Genomic DNA, 22702 nt, shown 5'->3' with positions numbered 1-22702 from the left:
AAAATTTTTTAAATAAAAAAATAAATTACCAGTGGCATTTTTCATAGAATTAGAGCAAACAAATTCTTTAATTTGTAGGCAGACTTGTACAAAAGACCTCTAAGAGCCAAGCAATCTAGAGGAAAAAAAAAAAAAAAAAGAGAGATGGAGGAATCAGTCTCTCAGATTTAAGACTATCCTACAAAGCTACAGTCATTAAAACAGTATAGTACAGGCACTGGAACAGGATAGAAAATCCAGAAATAAAACTACACATATATGGTCAGTTAATCTTTGACAAAAGAGGCAAAAATATACAGTGGAGAAAAGACACTCTTCAATAAATGGTGCTAGGAAAACTGGACAGCTTCATGTAAAAGAATGAAATTAGGAGTTCCTGTTGTGGCTCAGTGGGTTAAAAACCTGACATAGTGTCCGTGAAGATATGGGTTAAATCTCTGGTCTTGCTCAGTGGTTTAAGGATCCAGTGTTGCTGCAAGTTGTGCTGAAGTTTACAGATGTAGCCTGGATCTGGTGCTGGATGCTGTGGCTGTTGCACAGGCCTATAGCTACAGCTCTAATCCAGCCCCTAGTGCAGGAACTTCCACATGCTACAGGTGTGGATGTAAAAGGAAAAAAAAAAAAGAATGAACTTAGAAAAATTCTCTTGTACTGTACACAAAAATAAACTTGAAATGCATTGAAGACCAGATACTATAAAACTTTTAGAGGAAAAGCACAGATGGAACACCCATTGACATAAATTTCAGCAATATATTTTTGGGTCCACCTCCTAGAGTAATGAAAATAAAACCAACAACAAACATATGGGACCTAATTAAACTTAAAAGCTTTTGCACACCAAAAGAAACCATTAAAAAAAAAAAAAAACAACCCACAGAATGGAAAGAAATATTTGCCAACAAAGCAACAAAAAAAGATTAATCTCCAAAATATATAAACATATCATACAGCTTTATTTCAAAAAAACAACCCAATCAAAAAATGGTCAGAAGATCTAACAGACATTTCTCCAGAGAAAACATAATACTGGCAAAAAAGCAATTGAGAAGATGTTCAACATCATTAATTATTAGAGAAATGCAAATCATAAGTATCACCTCATACCAATCAGAATGGCCATCATTAATAAATCTACAAACAATAAATGCTGGGTATCCAATGGAGAAAAAGAAACTCTCCTACACTGCTGGTGGGAATGTAAATTGGTACAGCCACTATGGAGAACAGTATGGAGGTTCCTTAAAAAACTAAATGTAGAACTACCATATGATCCAATAACCCAACTCCTGGGCATCTATCAAGAAAAAAACATAATTCGAAAAGATACCTGAACCCCAGTGTTCACTGCAGCAATATTTACAATAGCCAAGACATGGAAGCAACCTAAATGTCCATCAACAGAGGAATGGATGAAGAGGATGTAGTATAATATTCAATGGAATAGTATTCAGCCATAAAAAAGAATGAAATAACACCATTTGCAGCAACAGAGACCCAGAGATTATCATACCAAGTGAAATGTCAGAATGAGAAAAATAGGTATCATGTGAGATCACTAATATGTGGAATCTGATAAAAATGATAAAAAAAAAACCTTACAAATAGAAACATACTCAGAGTTCAAAACCAAATTTATGGTTACCAAAGGGGAAACATTGATCTAAGGGATGGATTAGGAGGTAGGATTGGTATATACCCACTACTATATATGGAATGGATGAGTAACTTGGACCTGTTGTATAGCACAGGGAAATCTACTCAATACTATATAGTGACCCATATGAAAAAAGAATCTGAAAAGGATAAAGATAAAAATTCTGATTCTCTCAAAAAACATAGGAAATACAGATAAGGAGACAAGAAAGCTCATGTATCATTACAAATTTAACAATATTTTTGTCTCCTATCTTGGACTCATTTATTCACTCAGTAATTATTTATCACCTACATTGTACTGGGCACTGAAATTTCTTGAATTAAGCCAGCTAACCACAGATTAGTTAAATGAATCAGTTTATTGCTCAGTGATTATTTGCAGATACTTTGTTTTAAGCAAGTACTATTGATTTACCCAGTGAGGAGTTAAACATATAGCTGTCCAAGTATAGCCTCTATATTTTACTATTATAAATCACTGCATGGTGAACAATGTATTAGGGAGGGGAAAAAATAGAGCAAACTGATGATCAGGAAAATTATAGAAAAAGATAGTAAAAGCCAACATTTATTGAGTACTTACTATGGGTTAAGTTCTTAAGATGTATTGTCTCATTTCATCCTCAAGACCCTATGGAATTTTCCCCTCATTTTAAAGAGAAGGAAAATAAAGCCCAGGGAAGATAAGTAATTTGCTCCTGATCCAAAATTATTAAGTTGGAAATGGGATTTGAAGCTGGACAAGCTGATTCTAGAATCACACTCTACTCTTCCTGTGTAGTGGTAAGAAGACAGAGTGAGGGGAGCTAGATGGAGAGATGATAGGAAGCTAAAGTTATCATGCAGCTTATTTTACTTCTGATTCTATTCCATTGTGTTTCTTTTTCATATTAAACATCGTTTGTAAACAATTCCAAATGGAAACCTGAAATAGACTGGCACTGGATTTAATGCCTAAGTCAGAGTTTACACATGCCCCAAGGCACTGAAGACAGAGGTAAACTAGTAGTCCTAGAAAGAGGAGGAAAAGAAGATGAGACATACTGTCCTTCCTTCTACCAGGACCTTCCAAATCTCAGTCCACTTTTCAACTAAGGCATTGTTGACACTGGATGAAAGTTCAGAGTAAAATTTATACTGAAATGTTTTTCTGGTTAGATAAACAAGTGTTCGAAATAGTATTAGAGAGAAAAATCAGAAACCTGAATAATTGGTGCAACATTTAGCTTCCAGAAGCTTTTAGGACACAATCCTAAAGCATGGAAATCTAAGTTGTACTTCTACTAGAAATGAATGTGGGTTTTTTTTTTGTTTATTTTTTTGTTTTTTAATCTTTTCTAGGACCGCACCCGTGGCATATGGAAGTTCCCAGGCAAGGGGTCTAATCGGAGCTGTAGCCGCCAGCCTACATCACAGCCAGAGCAACGTGGGATCCGAGCCATGTCTGAGATCTACACCACAGCTCAGGGCAACGCCAGATCCTTAACCCACTGAGCGAGGTCAGGGAACCTGCAACCTCATGGTTCCCAGTCAGATTCATTTCCGCTGTGCCACGACAGAAACTCCCTGAAATGAATGTGGATTTAATAGTGGTCTATATTTCTATATATATCTCCAGATATAGGAAAATGGCTTTATCAATGTCCTAGGCACGACTGACAGCTTAGGCAGATGATACTTTGGTTTTTCCAGCTCGGTGTATGTTTTAAAAATATTCATGAATACAATAGTTACTCAGAAAACAAAATAGCCAGATTCAGAAGCATTATTTTTCTCATGCTCCTGCATTAAATAATGATACCATCTCATTCATGAGAAAAGCTGACAAGCTGAAGATGAAATGATTAAATGAACAATAGATCTAATTGCATTAAGAAAATTGAATGTGATTCACATTATAATCAATAAACTGATATTTGAAAACCTAACTTTTTGTTGTGATTAAAAAAGTGAGAGAGTCAGATATTCTGGAGTGTAAATATGTTCCCAATAACTTAATAGTTGATCATTCTGAAGTCTTGATTGCCAGAGAGGACTTTTGATTTTTAGCAGAACCTGAACTGGTATCCAAGAATAAACCTCACTACAGAACTGACCTTTTCAAAGTAGAAGCATACAGATGTCCAACCAATGCAAACTAATCTTTTAAAAGGTGCAGTCTCCTGACAAGAAAACAACTTAGATCACAATTCTCTTTTCTAAACAATTCTCTTTTCTAAACAGTACTATCTATTTGAACATATCCATGACCCCTTAATTATTTTTTTTGACTTTTGTTTTTGTTTTTTGCTGACCCACCAATCATTTCTCTCCTGCTCAAATCCTCTGCCATCTGAAAATTATGTTTTAAAAACTGTACTTCAGTCAGTTGTCCCCAAAATGAATCCCCAGCTTTTTTCTAACAATTTACTCTTCATGGTCCATCAATGAGTTATAAAAATGAAATGAGTATCCACACGGTGTTGTCATCTCCCCCACAGCACCTCCCAAAATGAACAAAAAATACTTACAATGGTTCTTAGCCAGGAGCATTTTATCCCTTATTCACTAGTGGTAAATGAGTCAGATATGAGTTGGCCAGGAAAAGAACTGCTTTACCCAAAATCTTAGTACAAAATGAGTCATCTCACTCCAAACACCAATATATTCTCCAAAATAACTGGCAAGAATTTCCTATAAAAAGAATCTTGCGTTCACCCTTTTCCATCCATTTAGCACTCTGATTTTTCTAATTTTTCAATTTCCTGTGTACTTATAATATGGCATTCATAACAAAGGCCCAAGAATATTTCTACTTCTTTACTTCATTCTGAAAGTCATCTTTCCTGTATTGAGTAGGGGGACAATTCTGATAGCCTTCCCCTAAGAAGAAATGCTCTTCGGCTTTCAAGGGTTCTCCCTGTCCGACTCTCTGATGAAATTCATGCACGGTTCAACAGAAATGCATAAGTCAGTTCTAGAAAAATTCTTCTTTTCCCCTATTGAAAAAGTGAGTTCAAAGCCACAGAAACTATTTCAAGCAAAACTATTTTCCGTCTCACAAGAAAAATCAATCAAAATAGATACAATCTGTCTAAAACTGATAAACATGCAGCCAGGACACAAGCTTCCACTCTGTCTCCCTGTACATCAAAACATTCCCATTCCCCTTCTTTCTCTACCATCAGATGAAGCTTAAAAATAACTCTGAACTGAAGCCAGGGTCAAGTCCCTGTAGATTATCTGAGGTCAAGCACACTATTTACCTGAAGATCAACAAGCAAGCTTATGGAGCCAATTTCTGCCAAAGTGCTGAAATTTTTACATTACATAGGGCTCACAACAGGACTTACTATTCTTAATTATTCTAAGCTCTGCAATTTAAAGGGCAAAATTACAATTCATTTCACTCAGGTTGGAATTTAGCTTCATTTCTCTATATTAAATGAATTTTAAAGAATAGCTATGCTCCTTTTATATTCAACCCTAACAGATGTTAGTTTCTTTAGTTTTACAGCCCTCAAATGACAGACAACTAACTGTACTTGGCCTTGGGAATAACTGCAACACCTCTGGATTATGAACTTGGTTTGGTTCTTAGCTGGGAACAGCAGGGGGTTAGTTCATATTATAAAGATGTAAAACACGTTCTCTCTTATGCTCCAGATGCCCATATGAAGATGCCTTTTAATGCAATAGTCAGAATTTTTTTTTCTACTGGTAATCTTTTTAATTGGTTATAGTAAGAAAAAATATTTGCATCAAAATGAAATCTCTTATTCATTGTATCCCCTCCTCTTGCCCAAAGCAAGATGTTAAATCCATTAAACTCTGAATATCCAGTAAAAGCAAGAAAGCTAAATCTGTTCAAATTTGTGCATTCTTGGGAAAATTGCCAAACTATGTACTAGTAGCAGGATCTGTGTAATTAATGGTGATGTTATTGATGGAGGGAGTTCGATTTTATTCTCAGAAGCAATTTAAAAGTGCAAGCTGGCAGAGTTTTAGTAAAGCCTCATCTATTCATTTTTAAATTAAGTAAATGTAACTTTGAAGCCATCCACAGAGAGCACCAATGTTAGTGTAAGTACATTTGTGGTGGTTTTGGTCACAGTAAACTTAAAACAAATTGTGAAATGTACAAATTGACAAACATTTCTTAAAAGGAGAAGTAAACTTAATTTTTTTTTCTAAAAACTATTCATATAAAGTCTAACTAAAATCAACTCCTTCTTATCCTAAAGTAAATTAAAATCAGACTACACATTCTTTATACACACTCCTGTCTCCTTGTGATACAACTCCCATCTTTATCTAGTTGTTTTACCTCAGGTACAGTCACATAAGGAGCTTGTATGTATTTTAGCTACCCAGACAACTAACCATACCTCCAATTTCTGCACCCCTTTTCCCTCTTTGTTATATCAGTATTTTCAAAATGATGAAAGAAAAAAAATAACATCTGGAAAAAGAGAGAGAACTAAGGAAAGAAGTTAAGCCCCCAAGAAGCTTTTTCCATAATGATTTGCCCTAAATTATCCAACAAGGAGTGATTTTTCTCACCGTCTATCTTATCCCTTCTATTTCTCTGTGAACTGCAACCACATGCTCCAGCTCTGTATTTCCCATGAAGAATGAAACAAATGAATTCTTGATAGCCGACAGCATGTTCTGTGGCATCTGTGGCTTAGGAGAAGACAGGTGCTGGAAGTGGAGGTGACAGGTGAAGGAGAGCCTGGAGAGAGGTTCATGAACGCTAATGACGAGCCTGGATGTTACTGACCTTAATGATTCCCCCATGTTGGATTCATACCTGCTGTCTTCTCCAGCAAAAGGCTGTTCCACATCCACTGTCAGGGAGGCCAGAGCAGAAACAGTCTCTGTTTCCTCCTGCAACTGTGCCCCAGCCAGAGCACAGCCCCCTGGCACAGCCAGCATCCTTACTGACTTCCAGTATTTACCTAAAAACAAAACAAAGCAAAAAACCAAAACTATGCATCACACGTTATAGGAATTTTAGTAAGAATAGTATTAATCAGAATTGTATTAGATCCAACTCGGAGTAGTTGTTAAGTTAAAATCCACAATGTTATACACAGTTGTAATTTAATTTCTTAACTTATGATTAAGTGTTTTTCTCATACTAGAATGCCAAGTTGTGAAGTGCTCATATTCCCAAGCCTGAGTTTCCCCCTTGCTCCAAAGTTAATAAAGTGAGGAATAATCCGTGGTCTAATGAACTCACTATCAGACTGACAGCTGTCTCTGCAACTAAGTAAGCAAACTCTGGGCATCGTGCCCTCTGGGTAACCCTCAAGAGACTGGGAGGTAGAAGTCTTATGGAGAAACTGAATGAAATAGTAATTCTAAAAATTGCTACTTGAGCCATTAACTTTTTTAAAAAAAATTAGGTTGGAATATTAAAGGAAAAGAAAAGGCCAGAAATGCCAGCATGAATAGAATGGCAACTTTGCCAGAACAATCAGGTTTGTTAGTCCTGGATGTTCTTTCTTTCTCAACCCCAGGGTGTGTACTAGAACAATAATTGATTTAAAACTTTAATATATGCATTGGCTGATGTTGGAGCCTTTCCATATGTTATACGGATGTTTCTCTTTTTGAGGCAGAGAAGGAGAACGAGAGGAAAATAGAAGGTCATTTCATGAGAACATGCCAGTGGGATAAATACGAAAAGAGCAGAGTCAATGGCTTTCTTGCAGCCCCTAAGCTATTTTTTGTGAAGCATTGAGTAGTCCCGACTCAAAGCAGGAGAATCTTCCTAGGTGCTGACATGAATTACCAGGTTTAAACTATCTTAGCAGCCTGACCAATTAAGCAGGAAGTGGACATGCCGAGCTAGCTCTCTTCCAAAAATATACAAAATAAAATTTATGCTAGAGTAGAAGGCAAATGGGTGAATAGTGGATTGGGAAATAAGATAACTGGGTTCTAGACCCACTCTGCCACTAACCATTCTATTACCCTCGCAAGGCTCTCTGGCACCTTATTTCTGGTTCTCAAAACAGTGGGATAACCTTAGATTCCTTCCAGGTCTCACGTTTCGTGATTGGCCTTTACTTATCATATTACTGCATCACAAAGGAATGGGTGTCATGTCATGTTAGGCGAGGAGACTCAGTCTCCCTTGCACAGAACCTCCTTAGTGCTACCGCTTTACTCGCTGTGATCACCTAGTCTAACCAAAGTCAGAATTATACAGCTTTTAGTTTGGACCAAAATGATAGCAATTCTAACTGAATGAACAGACAGAAAGGTGCTTCCCTGACACCTAGAAGTTCATAGTTGAGTTGAGAAAGCCCATTTAGTTAACAAACAATGACAATTCTGTATGGAAAAGGCCTGTGTGATCCTAAGAGGATATATGTGAAACATATACTTTTGATGCCAGAAAGGTGAGAGAAGACTTACCAGAAAAAAATGACACTGGACCAAGTATTTGAAAGACCATCAGAAGTTGGTCAAGCTGAAGCAGAGGAGGATGGAGGTGGTGAGGTACCCGTGGCAGGAGTTATGGTACAAACAATTGTGCAGAGACTCAAGTCTCTGTTGTTTATTGGGGCACACAGTCCACTGAAATGCAGGCAGTTTGGAATGTAATGAAAGAGACCACTGTGGTAGGCATGGGTTAATCAACATACAGTCTTGAATTACATGCCAACGATCTTGGCCTTCAACCCATGGATGATGAGTGGCCCTTTTAAGAAACAGGTTTAAGTTTTTCAAAGATATCTCTGGAGAAATTATGGATGACGGATTGGAAGGTGATGAGAATGATGGCAGGAAAACCAATTTTATATCCTGTCAGAAGTCCAGTCAGGAAATGATGATGTCTAAACTAAAAGCAGGTGATAGAATAGAAATGAAGATATGGACTAAAGAGATGTTTAAGAGGTGAGCAATGGAAATGTATCTTGTTTTAAAATCAGTAGCCTCTTACCTCTTTCGACTTTGAAAGGTGACTCTGCATTACAGTTCCATTCTAAGACCATAATTTCTCTATATCACAATGTCATTATCATCTTACCCAAGTTGGAAATGTTATATTCCATCTATAAGTGCATTCAGATGTAATGAGTTTCACAAAATATCATTATCAATCATTACTTTAGCACATAATATTCACAAAGCGGGTGATGCGGGAAGTCACTATTTCTTTCTCTGTAGTGACTAAATGAGGCCTCTAACAAACAACAGGTAATATTATAGGTTAAATTTTCTTATAAATTAAAGGAAAGTGAAACCAGCATTATTGAGCTCCCAATATATGCCAAGGACTGTGCTACATATTTTCACATTTATAATTTCATTTAATACTCATGACAACTATGTAGGCAACATTAGGTAGTTTTTTTCCCTAAGGTCACAGGGCTAACAAGCAGAGGAGCTAAAATCCTCACCCAGGACTGCCTGTCTCCAACATGTTTTATCCTCTGTAACCTGCTGTCCTGCTTTATTTAATCCTCCTCTACCATTTTCCCACAACACATAAAAACATAAATACAGACTCATTCCATGAAAATCTCAAAAGAATTATGCACATTGCAAAAGAATTATGTATGTTCTTCCCTTTAGCAAAGAAATCATCTTTGGTAACAAGTTACCCTTATACCTTAGACATGTAACTCAGGTGATACACCATTTATTGACTTTATGGCATGGGTTCATTGTACCTAGTGAGTTATCCATATTTAGACTAGTTCTTTCTACTCTTCATTTCTCACTTTACTTTCATTTTTCATAATCTACTGCAAGGACCTGGTTACCAGGTAAGTCACTGATGATGGTATCAATCAGTGAGACAAGTGCTCAGTGAAGAAAAAGTATAAATTAGAGGTCCATTTAAGATAGAGCCCTGAACTAAAAGTCAAAGCTTGTATATTGGGGACCCCATACTAGCCCATAAGAAGTCATCTGGATCATCCTGGGGTACAATGTCCACATTTATAAAATGACAGGAGGGTGATAATAAAGATCTCTTCCTGCTCTAATTCTCAATGATTGTGGTTATTCATCTGATATTATGTTACTTAGCACTCTTAGATATCAGAATAAATGTTAAGGCAGAAAATCTTACTATTCTGTCAGCCTAGAAACCCTTGAAGAGGTCAGCAAACACTTACTTTTAGATAATATGGCATACCTAGAATAACCACAAGCTTGAATTTTCAAACATTGTACTTTTTCCTCAGGAAGAGAGCTCTTGGCCACAAACCAAACAAACATCTTTACTCCCCAAACACAATCAGGACAGAAGGACAATCATTAATAATAATCATTCAGCAGAATGGCTGACAATGATTCTTCAAAGTTTAGCCATTATGCATGTGAGTAGTGAGAAAGATTTTAAATAGCTGAGACCTTTTGAATAAAATTTAATGTGTATAAAATATCCTAAGTTAAGATTAAATGTTAGAAATTTGGCTTTTCACCAAATGTATGAGGCTCTTCAGAAATAACACAAAACTTTTAAATTCAATTCTAGCAAAGCCTATAAAAACAAGGGAAATATTCTACATTAATAAGGCCACTATCTCTATTTGTAAAGAAGAATAACTGAAATGGAAATAGGTATAGCAAGACTGAAGTAGGCAGCCAATTCAAACCTCACACTTTATGGGTTATATTTTCACATGACGGGTAGGTTTTTTTTTTTTTCCCTTATAGACACATATGTGCAAGAAAAATCATATCTGTTAGCTTGGGAATAATACTCCCTTAGCACATAAGAGAAATGAACCAAGGTTTACTGCTAGAGTTTTCAGGAGCTGCTATTCATAAAGTAAAATATTAGTAACAGCTACCACTGTGTTGCTTTCATAAGGCAATAAAACTAGCAAAAGAGAGGCTTTCCATTAAAACTGACACATAGGAGTTCCCGTGGTGGCACAGTGGTTAACGAATCCGACTAGGAACCGTGAGGTTGCAGGTTCGATCCCTGCCCTTGCTCAGTGGGTTAAAGATCCGGCGTTGCCTTGAGCTGTGGTGTAGGTCGCAGACGCGGCTCGGATCCCGCGTTGCTGTGGCTCTGGCGTAGGCTGGTGGCTATGGCTCCGATTAGGCCCCTAGCCTGGGAACCTCCATATGCCGTGGGAGCGGCCCAAGAAATGTCAAAAAGACAAAAAATAAATAAATAAAAATAAAAAAAATAAAACTGACACATACCCTCCCTCTTTGATCATATCTTCTACACTTACTCACTTTTCCCACTTTGTAAATCTTCCTACTCTTCACTACTTTTTTGGAGGGACTATTTGGCTTTCATTATTCTGTATTTTTGTTTTGTCTCATAGAGGTAAATCAAAGAAGGAATCTAAAATAAAGGTTAAAAACTAGATAATGGAATGCACAGTCAAAAGTTAGAAGTGGGGGACATAGGTGGATATCTCTAGATCAGACAGGAGTCATGAGAGGACATCTTGCAGGTCCTGTTCAGTAAGAATTTGGCATAAACTAGATTTTTCTTGGTAATGATCAATTTGAAAAAAACAGCTACGTGTTGACACAGGAAGGTCTGTGTCAGAAATAACCCATCCACCAAATGTTTTCCCAACCAAAGCCCTCTGACACTCTGAGAATGTCCTGACTCAAGAAACCTTCCCCTTCCATCACCTTTGGGAGAGAGTCACATCTTCTCAAATTTGTTCTTGCCACTAAAATAATGTCCCCATGGAGTCCCCATCATGGCTTAGCTAACAAACCCAGCTAGGAACCATGAAGGTGCAGGTTTGATCCTGGCCTTGTTCAGGGGGTTAAGAATCTGGTGTTGCCATGAGCTGTGGTGTAGGTCGCAGATGCGGCTCAGATCCTGTGTTGCTGTGGCTGAGGCATAGGCTGGCAGCTGTAGCTCTGATTTGACCCCTATCCTGGGAACTTCCATATGCCATGGGTGCCACCCTAAATAGCAAAAACGAATGAAAGAATGAGTGAATAAAATAATGTCCCTTTTGTCATTACATACCATGTTCCCATAGGAAAAGAAGCTGGTACTGACCTAAACCTCTTCCTATCCCTTTAACCTTAGAGATTATTAACACCTGAGATTTACAAGGGCCTAGGTTCATGGATTCACCAGAGTTTAGGGCTTAACACTTTTTAAAGATAAATTCTTTTCTGCATTTTCCTGTCTATTCTCAATCTATCACCCACAGTGCTCTGAGAGTCCATCTACAACACACATCTGATAATTCTGCTCTCCAACGAATACTAAATTTTCAGAGAAGAGAAAAATACTGGTACTCTAGGACTTCCAGCTCCCATTGGTACTCCAGGAGTTCTGCAAAGTGGTCTCCGTCATTCAGGCGTGTTAAGATACTTTTTTTAGCTAAATGGAGGACAAAGCATTATATACATGAAAAATAAAGAGGTATTTAAAACTGGTGTATAAATAGAGGGACCAGGTAATTTTTCAACCATGTTGAGACAATTTTGAGGGTTAAATGGGGCTAAAAATAAATATTTTATGTTATAGAACTATTCACTTATTGGTGAACAAATTATTTTAGTCAGCGGACCTATAAAACAGTACTATTCAATAATTATTTTCATAGCATAGCCAAAAAAAATCCAAAACAAAAAAACAACAAAAAATATATTTTAAAATAATAATAAAATTATTATTTTCATAACTAAAATTCATTTTTGTTGGTTTTTTTGTTTTGGTAAATATTCACATAGGTTAATCAATTTTTGTGGCCATATATTTGATAGAATATCACTGGTACTTTTTATGAAAAATGTATTTTCCATTTCAATGTGGTCTAAATATTTTAGACTCTTTCATAAAATTGTCTGAAATCTTCAGAGCAAAATTTTAGAGTTAATAAATTTTAAATTGTGGCATCTTTAATTCACTCTTCTAAAGAGACTACAATATTTTTTGTTTGACAAATACTGTCTCTACAAGTGCAGTGCTATCTGATAAGTTCAGAGAAATAACTGCTAAATGTGGAATATTTTCACTTCCAATTTTTAAAATGGTAAAATGAGTATTCCATACCAAATATTTTCATGACTACTGTCTTTTTCTTCCTTTCAGTGTACCTTCAGCAAATATTTTAGGTAGGCCAGACTTATCAAAAAAACTTTCTCCATTTATAACTTCAAAATGTATTTACCAACTCTGGATGCTGTAAAATCATATGACTTCTCTTTCATTTTATTTCAGGAAATAATATAAATTTATCCAGCTACAAGTAGTTTCATCAATGATTCTATCAACAAATATTTATCTTTGAAAGTCTAATTACAGATTTTCAAAATCAAATCCTGTACATGGTTTGAGTGCTTATCCTTCAATTTTTTCATTTATTCCTTTGCTTGTACAGGAATCAATTCAAATGTTTTCCTTTTTGCAAACAGTTTCCTGTAACTGAAATTCTTTAAAAGCACCAAAGGTTATATTTTTGCTTCATTTCATGACTATTTCTTATCAGTTTCACTGAAGCATAGTTTACAGTCAACAAAATTTACCAACTTTAAGGGCAGATTATGATGCATGCTGATACATGGATGGAGTCATTTATATAACCAGTACAATAATCAAAATACATATTTTATTCAACCCAAAAAAGTTCATTTAAGCCTTTTGGAGTTAATTTCTTACCCTCCTTCTTGGCCCCTGACAATCACTAAAATTCTGCCACTGTACTTTTGCCTTTTCTGGAATTTCATAGAAATGGAACCATATAGTCGATAGTCTTTCATATCTAGCTAGCTTCTTTCACTTAACATATACTTCGATATTCAAATATTTCTTTATCTCATTATCTATCTTTGTTTCTTTGAATGTAATATGCTTTTTCTTTTCTCTGATTTCTTGTAAAGATCACAAAGACAAATTAAGGAAACAATCCCATTTACTATCTTTTTTTTTTTTTGGTCTTTTTGGGGCCACACCTGCAGAATATGGAGGTTCCCAGGCTAGGGATTGAATCGGAGCTGTAGCCACCAGCCTATGCCACAGCCGCAGCAACACCAGATCCAAGCCATGTCTGCAACCTACACCACAGCTCACGGCAATGCTGGATCCTTAACCCACTGAGCGAGGTCAGGGATCGAACCCGCAACCTCATGCTTCCTAGTTGGATTCATTTCTACCACACCACGACAGGAACTCCCAATCCCATTTACTATCACATCAAAAAGAAGAAAATACCTAAGGAATAAACCTTCCTAAAGAGATAAAAGACCTATACTCTGAAAACCCAAAGACACTGATGAACGAAATCAAAGATGACACAAACAAACGGAAAGATATACCATGCTCTTCTGTTGGAAGAATCAATACTGTCAAAAGGACTTACTACCCAAGGCACTCTACAGATTCAATACAGTCCCTATCAAATTACCAATGATATTCTTCATAGAACTAGAACAAAACATTTTAAATATTGTATGGAAACACAAAAGACCCTAAAGAGCCAGAGCAATCTTTGAAAAAAGAAATGGAACTGGATGGATGAATCAGGCTTCCTGACTTCAGACAATACTAAAAAACTATACTCGTCAAAAACAGTATGGCATTGGCACAAAACAGAAATATAGATCAGGGGAACAAGATACAAGGCCCAGACATAAAACCACACACATATAGTCAACTAATCTATGAAAGGGTAGCAAGAATATACAATGGAGAAAAGACAGTTCCTTCAATAAGTGGTGCTGGGAAAACTGGACAGCTGCATGTAAAAGAATTATATTAGTACATTTTCTAACACCATACACAAAAATAACTGAAAATGCATTAAAGACCTAGAGGTAAGGCCAGATACTATAAAAATCCTAGAGGAAGGCATAGGTGGAACTCTCTTTGACATAAACTACAGCAATATATTTTTGGATCCACTTCTTAACAACAAAAATAAACAAATGGACCTAATTAAATTTTTTTTCTCACAGCAAAGGGAACCATTAAAAAAATTAAAAAACACACAGAATGGGAGAAAATCTTTGCAAATGAAGCAACAGACAGTGATTAATCTCCAAAATATACCAACAACTCATGCAGTTCAGTATCAAAAAATCAAACAACCCAGTCAAAAAATAGAATATATTAAATAGACATTTCTGCAAAGAAGACAGATGGCCAGAAGCACATAAGATGTTCAACATCACTAATTATTAAAAATGCAGATCAAAACTACAATGAGGTACTTGGAAATCATTAAAAGGTCTACAAACAATAAGTGCTGGATAGGGTGTGGGAAAAAGGGTACCCTCCTATGTTATTAGTTGGAATGTAAATTGGTGCAACCATTATGAAGGTCAGTATGGAGATTCCTTCCAAAAACTAAATGTAGAACTACCATATGATCCGACAATCCAACTCCTAGACGCCTATCTGGAGAAAACCATAATTCATAGTGATACATGAACCCCAACGTTCATTGTAGCACTATTTACAACAGGCAAGATGTGGAAACAACCTAAATGTCCATCAATGGAGGAATGGATAAAGAAGATGTGATACATATATACAATGGGATATTACTCAACTATTAAAAAAAAAAACCAAAATAATGCCATTTACAGCAACATGGATGGACCTGGAAACTATCATACTAAGTGTAGTTAGAGAAGATGAATATCATTTGATCACTTATATGTAGAACCTAATAAAAATGATACATAAGAACTTATTCACAAAACAAAAATAAACTCAGATTTCAAAGCCAATCTTATGGTTACCATAGGGGAAAGCATGGGGGGATTAGGAGGATGGGAATAACATATACACACTATGTATAAATTAGATAATTAATAAGAGCTTACCTATAGAACTATCTACTCAATAGTTTGTAATAACCTATATGGGAGAAAAGAATGGATGTATACATGTATATGATCTCATATATATATATGATTCACTTTGCTGTACACCTGTAACTAATACAACATGCAGTCAACATACTTCAGGGACAAATATTAAAAATAAAACCATTTATCAAAAAGTTGGAAAAAATATCTCACAATATTTCTTACTGTGATTTTATTTATGCTTATTATGCTTGAGATTGAATTTCTTGGATCTGTGCATTTGTAGTTTTCATCAAATTTATGAAAATTTTTCCATTATTCTTTCAAATACTCCCTCCACTGCTGCCTTTTGTGGGACTCCAGTTATAGTTATTTATACTGACTGATGTCCAATATATCAGTGATAAACTTTTTTTTCCAGTATTTTTCTCTCTGTTTTTCACTTTAGATAATTCTTGTTTTCCAACTTCACTTTTTTCTCTTTTCTTGTGTAGTGTAAAATCTGCATTAATCCTTCCAGTTTTCAGAAGTTTCTTTTTATTTCAAACATTGTCTTTTTGTATCTAAACTTCCATTTGCACATTTTTAATGTTTTTATTTCTCTGAAATATGTTTGCACTTTACTCTTTACATTAGAAGTAACATTTCATCTGCTAATTTCATCATATCTTACATGACTGAGTCAGTTTCTGTTAAATGACATGTCTTCTGATTCTAGTTCAAATTTTCCTGCTTCATTGTATTCCTGGTAATTTTCATTTGGAATGCCTAACATTGTTAATTTGAATACTTTTGGTTGTTGAGTTTTATTGTGTTCTTTGAAAGTGCTGGGTTTTGTTTGGGCATCCAGTTAAATTACCTGCAATCAGTATGAACTTTTTGAGGATGCTTGTACTCTTTGCTAGAATAGCTCCAGAGCAAGCTTTAGTGTAAAGCTAATTTAGCCCTATAACTAAGATGAAACCATTCTGATATCTCTACATAGTTCATGGGTAGTGGGAATGCAAACTATTCCCAGTTTTGTGTGAACTGCTTTAAATTGTTTAACCTACTCTTTCTCAGCCTTATGGAGTTTCACCTTATGTATGGAAAGATAAGTAAGACAACAGTTTAGGAAACTCCTGTACAGATATACAGCACTCTTTATCTGTGCAGCAACTTCACCCCAAAAATTCTGCCTCATTTATTCTAGCCACGTCAATCTCCCCAAACTGATAATTTTATCAAAAAACCACTGGACTCTCTTTGAATTCCCTCTCTCTATGCTGCTGCCTGGAACTTGCCTCTCATCAGTAAGCTTGGGCAATTGTAGGACTCATTTTATTTGCTTCTCTTATTTGTTTCCTGCTGAGATCACAGGTCTTCACTACCTGCTGTCCAGTGTCCAAAAACAGTGTTCCATATACATGTGTTTCCTAGTTTCCTTTTATTTCTGTTGAGTGAGCAATTCCTACAGTAATTGATCCTTCATATGTGGGGTCAGAGGTCCATTTATTGAATATTTAGATTAATGAATTTTAACTGATTAGAAAAATGTAATAAAAACTTAGAAAACTTATTTACAAAATAGTTCAATATTATTATATAATAGTCATCTCAAACATTAGTAAATTATGGTTGATAGAGGGCAGCAAAGAGAAATTTTGTATTCCCATGCTGAAGTTTTTGTCATCAATACCAGTTGCATTTAAAAAAAAAAAAACTTTGTATTTTACTTAACTGTATTTCACCCTCTGTTTATATAAAGGTATTTTAACTTTTGAGAATAATACCATAAACTTTAATTGATAGGATATCAAGCCTGTTTGGTTTTATTTTTAGGGAGTTAAACAAAATTTGAGGCGGGGGGTAGTTCCCATTGTGGCTCAGCGGAAATGAATCCAACTAGAGTCCATGAGGATGTGGGTTTGATCCCTGGCCTCACTCAGTTGGTTAAGGATCCGGCATTGCCATGAGCTGTGGTGTCGGTCGCAGACGTGGTTTGGATCCAGTCTTGCTGTGGCTTTGGCGTAGGCTGGCAGCTGTAGCTATGATTTGACCCCTAGCCTGGGAACTTCCATATGCCATGGGTGCAGCCCTTAAAAGCCAAAAAAAAAAAAAAAAAAAAAAATTAATTGATTTACCGAGTATAGCTGCTTTACAATGTGTTAGTTTCAGGTATATAGCAAAGTGATTACAAATATACATACCTTAATTCTTTTTCAGATTATTTTCCCATATAGGTTATTACAGATTATTGAGTAGAGTTCCCTTACACACTAGGTCTTTGTTGGTTATCTATATATTTTTATATTAAAGTGTAGTTGATTTATAATGTTGTGCCAATTTCTGTGGTATAGCAAAGTGACCCAATCATCCATATATATGCATTCCCTCTCTTATATTTTCTTCCAGCATGGTCTATCCTGAGAGACTGGATATAGTTCCCTGTGCTGTACAGCAGGACCTCATTGCTTATCTACTCTAAATGCAACAGTTTGCATCTAATAACCCCAAACTCCCAGTCCATCCCATTCCTTTCCCCCTCCTTCTTGGCAACCACAAGTGTGTTCTCTATGTCTGTAAGTCTGTTTCTGGCTTGTGGATAGGTTCATTTGTGCCGTATTTTAGATTCCACATATAAGTGATATCACATGGCATTTGTCTTTCTCTTTCTGACTCATTTCACTTAATATGAGAATCTCTAACTGCATCCATGTTGCTTCAAATGGCATTATTCCATTCTTTTTTATGGCTGAGTAGATATTCCATTGTATATATTACCACATATTTTGTGTCCATTCATCTTTTGATGTATATTTAGCTTGTTTTCCACATCTTGGCTATTGTGAGTAGTGCTGCTATGAATATAGGGATGCATGCGTCTTTTTGAATTATAGTTTTGTCTCAATATATGTCCAGGAATGGGATTGCTGGATCACATGTGTTTTTAGGAATTTAAAAATACATTTTTATTAAATTTATAATTACATTTTATCAATTTATTTATAAAAACTTAAGGAATTTGGTATTTTTTAACCAATTCCAAATGCACTTCTGTTAAGATTAAGCTATGCTATAGCAAAATTTAAATTTGCATATTAATATGAAATCAAAAGATTTTAGTGTCATTGTTAGATTTCCACTGTAATTTATAGCAGAATTCACAGTAATGCCCTAAGTTTCATTTTTGGCATATTTATTTCCAAAAACTCTAATTCTATGAATTGAATGGAACATATCAAACCATTATTAGAATTAACTGATTTTTCTATTTGAAGCATCCTAAGGACAATGCATCTTTAACCAAGATATTCTTCTGCTAGAGTCAACAAACAACATTACCTCATTTTGAAACTTGAAAAAAAAACTGAAATTGAAAGGTCATGAAAAAATTTAGAAGCGTAGTCATCTTATCCAAATAAAAATTCTTGTTTCATGAGTAATACTTAAATGTACCTTCAGCAATTGCACCTGTTAAAGTGTCCCCTGTGACCTTTTACTTTTTATTTTTTTAATAATGACTATTTTATAGTAGAAACTGCTACTGATTCAGCAACAGTGTGTCTTCAGTGTTCATGTCACTCATGATATCACTATGTCCCCACGAAGGGTGATGAATAATGATAAACATTTTGTGCAAGTTATGTATTCATTATTAGCTTTCTTGGGAAATGACAGTTGAGCAGTAAATTCTGCTCCCACCCTATTTATTGTATGGAAACCTCTGATGCCCCACGTTCTTCCCAACACCAACCTTCTGACAGCTTGGTGGGCTCATGCATGTCACAAGCTATGGCTGGAGCACACCTGTCTGGTGCATCAGGTGGCAGAAATATTGCACATTTCTCCCTCCATCTCCCAGTTCAGAAACTAGATGTCCCTTACAATCTGTGTGTGTGGGGGTAAATGTCTATTATTTCAACATCCCATCCAGATACCACTTGTTTCAGATTTTTCTTTTTTCATAAAACAAATTGGTCCCACACTCTTTTTTTTTTCTTTTGGTAAATTTTTGTTGAAACACAACCATGCTCATAAGACATTGGCTATGGATGCTTCCTTGCTACAATGGAAGGGTTAAGCAGTTGAAACACAAAGCTTTAAATATTTACCATCCAGCATTGTGTAGTATAGAGACAATTTTGTAAAAGATCACTCTGGCAGTACTTTAGAAAAAAAAAATGGAGAAAGCAAGAATGGATGTGGGTAGACCACATTGTAGGATATAATAATGGTCCAGTGGAAAGATGGTGAAAGCCTGATTTAGGATGGTGTCCCTGGGAACAGAAGTAATTGGTTGGATAAATCAAATATTTAAGGAATACAACAAACAGAATGGGGTAATGGCTTGGATGTAGACAGCAATGGAAAGAACAGTAAGAAGGACAACTCCTGGATTCTTGTCTAGCAAAATTGGAAGGACAGTGCTGCCATCTCTTTGGACCAATAAACCTGGAAAGGCTGAGTTGTAAGGCAAAAATAATGACAATGACTTTGGACATGTTGACTATATGTGCCTTTGTGATATAAAAGGAAAGATCTGAGCAAGAAGTTTAGGAAACATCTGGAACTCAGATCTGAGGTCTGAGCTGAAGATATATATTTTTGGGGTTATTCATGTAGAGATGACTATGAAGCTATAGTCTGGACAAAACAACAATAAGTAAAATGATTGGAAATATTCATTAAGTTCCTATGAAATACCTATGAGAATGTGCTTTCTATGTAACTTCATACAATTTCAAAACCACCTTCTAGGAGGATTATTTCATTTTCCATATTTTACAGCTGAAAAATATTAAGTAAAGAAGGTTGAAATAACTTATCCATTTATAAACTTAGCAAAAGACTATATAGTGTGAAAAATACTTAGGCTAGAGGATGACAGGCTCACTAAGCAGAGATTCTGCATTTAATGTTGCAGCTAGAAGAGTTAATAAGGGTTGGCTAAAATATGGACCAAAGGTGGCCCACAGTAAGTGATTTGGAAATGTCAGACCTGTCTTGATTTAATGAAGAGGAAGGGATTCAAAGACTTTTGGGAGATTGGAATGTTAGAGTGTAAGTCTGGAGCCACATCAAAAGGACATAGTATTTAGCCTGAAAGAGGTCTGATTAGCCAGAGATGGAATAATTTGAACAACAATATAAATAATGATAGTATTGGATTATAACCCACAGAGTAAATATGTGAGTCCATACTGATATAAATATACAAATGAATAGATTAATAAATGGAAGAGGAAGTACAGTTCCAAGTAATAAATATAGACAGAGTAAAGAAAATAGAAAATCAGCATTGGAATCAGAGTAATAATTTTTGTAGGCAGGAGCTACTGATGGCTGCTGAAATTAATGGGCAAAAGTTTGAGGAAAAACAGCATATCTCCATAATCTCAAAGTATCTCCCAACTATTTATTAATTCCAAAGGAAAATATTCTAATTTTATACTGGAGATCTCCTCAAGCAAGTAATCCAAGTTAACCTCACCAACAATAAAACATATTGACATTAGGTACTATGGATCTGATGCACTAAGAATGCATGACTGCTACGGTGATTTTGCCAAAAAGCATATCCTCAGTATAATTAGAAGGAAGCATTAGAAAGACCCAAGCTGAGAGACATTCTGGCCAGTTCTCTTTAAAAGCATCAAGGTCATGAAAAGCACAGAAAGACTGAAGAACTGTTACAGGTGGGAGAAAACCGAGACATGGCAACTAAGTGCAATGTGTTGATCATAAGACTGAATCCTGGAACAGAATAAGGAAACTAGTGAAAAAGAGCAGTGGAATCCAAAATCTATAGTTTAGTTAATAGCTCCATATGACTTAATTTCTTAGGTTTTTGTAATGGTGCTATAGTTAGGCAAGGTGTCAACTTCAGGAAAGTGAGGTGAAGGTTATATGAGAATTCTGAGTTATATATCTGTCACTTTCCTTAAAAGTTAAAACCTGACTAGTATCCACGAGGATGCGGGTTTGACACCTGGCCCCCTTCAGTGGGTTAAAGGATCCAGCGTTGCTGTGAGCTGTGGTATAGGTCGCAGATGTGGCTCAGATCCCGTGTTGCTGTGGCTGTGGCGTAGGCCAACAGCTGCAGCTCCAATTGGACCCCTAGCCTGGAAACTTCCATGTGCTGCAGGTGCAGCCCTAAAAGAAAAAAGAAATTTCAAAACAAATGGTTTAATAAAATCGCTTTTTAAATCTGGCAGTAGAAATACCACTGGTAATGTGGTAAGATTGCAGCAGAATGGAGTGGTTCTGACAGGGATTTGTAGCTGAGAAAATGGAGATAACTAGATAGAACCCTTTTCCAAGAATTTGTTCCTGGATGGTTTGAGAGTAACAGGATGTCAGACTAGAGAAGGAGTGAGGTTGCTGGAGTTTGTTTTTAGGATGAGAGATTTTAGGGTGTTTAAATATTGATGAGAATGAATAGTTCAAAGAACAGTTCGGTAGCTATAATTTACTCTAAGAAAAGTTTGTTGCTGAGACTGAGGGTGAGGGTGAGATAAATGGAGGTTGGAGGAGCGTGGAGTTTGAAAAAGTAGTTTGAGAGAGGCAGTGTAAACTGACCTGAGAAACACAGTAGGACTATAATGCGTCCACTTGAGTTTGGTGATCATAAATTTACAGGCGGTCGAACTGTAGGTTCATGACAGTCTCAAGCAGACCTGTTTATTTAGGACTAGTGTTGGAGAAAAGTTCCCTATAGACTATATCTAGGGTTGAGATTTTTTTAGACTGGTAAGGTAAAAGAGCAAGATTTTTAAGGTAGATTAAAGGTAGAATGGCAAATGAATTTGTGTTACTGTTTTTAAGCTGTACAAAGAAAAAAGTGAAAAAAGGAAATGGTTAATGAATTAGGAAAAATGGCAAATTAAAATATAGAGTCTTAGGTGTGTGGGTCAACACTTCTATATGGGTCTGATGTATCCTTCTCTGACAGAGATACGCCTGCCAGTACTGGTTTAAGATTTGTTTTGGGGGGCAGTTTGCTAAGACACTAACAGATGACCATCTGACCTCCAGGTTCCTATTATTTCCTTTTTCATTCTTCATCCCTATGAGTGTACATCTTAAAGCCACACAAAACCACCACAACCCTTAATTTTTAGTGGAGTTTTATGGAGGAGTGAAATTAAGTATTTTTAATCTATTATCATTACTTGAAATTAGTGACCCACCTCTATTTTAACCCCACAAAATAAGGTTTATTATTTTCGTTTCTCTTTTCTGCTGACTTTCCCTAATGCCTTGTGTCCTTGTGCATTTGATTTTATTCATTTATTTAAACATGTAT

The 22702-nt window shown here is 35.9% G+C and overlaps 2 protein-coding genes across 63 annotated transcripts in view; one reads left to right on the top strand and one right to left on the bottom strand.

Moving 5' to 3' along the window:
• The window catches only part of HDAC9 (histone deacetylase 9), a 967336-nt gene that overhangs the window by 28310 nt on the left and 916324 nt on the right, over positions 1-22702 (bottom strand). For 25 of the 46 annotated variants that reach the window (XM_084977178.1, XM_084977190.1, XM_084977180.1 and 22 more), the window contains one exon: positions 4392-6599. In XM_084977178.1, the coding sequence (XP_084833304.1) occupies positions 6205-6599 (395 nt within the window). In that variant the 3' untranslated portion in view covers positions 4392-6204. Of the gene's footprint in view, positions 1-4391; positions 6600-22702 lie in introns of those variants that run through there. The other 21 variants (XM_084977200.1, XM_084977210.1, XM_084977211.1 and 18 more) reach the window with 1 other exon arrangement.
• The window catches only part of LOC146400031 (uncharacterized), a 179443-nt gene that overhangs the window by 122359 nt on the left and 34382 nt on the right, over positions 1-22702 (top strand). The window lies entirely within an intron of this gene.

This window comes from Sus scrofa, chromosome 9 (genome assembly GCF_054392235.1).
Source record: "Sus scrofa isolate SSC_HxYL_T2T_F1_AM1 chromosome 9, Sscrofa_HxYL_maternal_Yorkshire_Landrace_v2.0, whole genome shotgun sequence".
Lineage (NCBI taxonomy): Eukaryota > Metazoa > Chordata > Mammalia > Artiodactyla > Suidae > Sus > Sus scrofa.
Note: the sequence above shows the minus strand (reverse complement) of the source record. Positions and strands in the feature narration are given on the sequence as shown.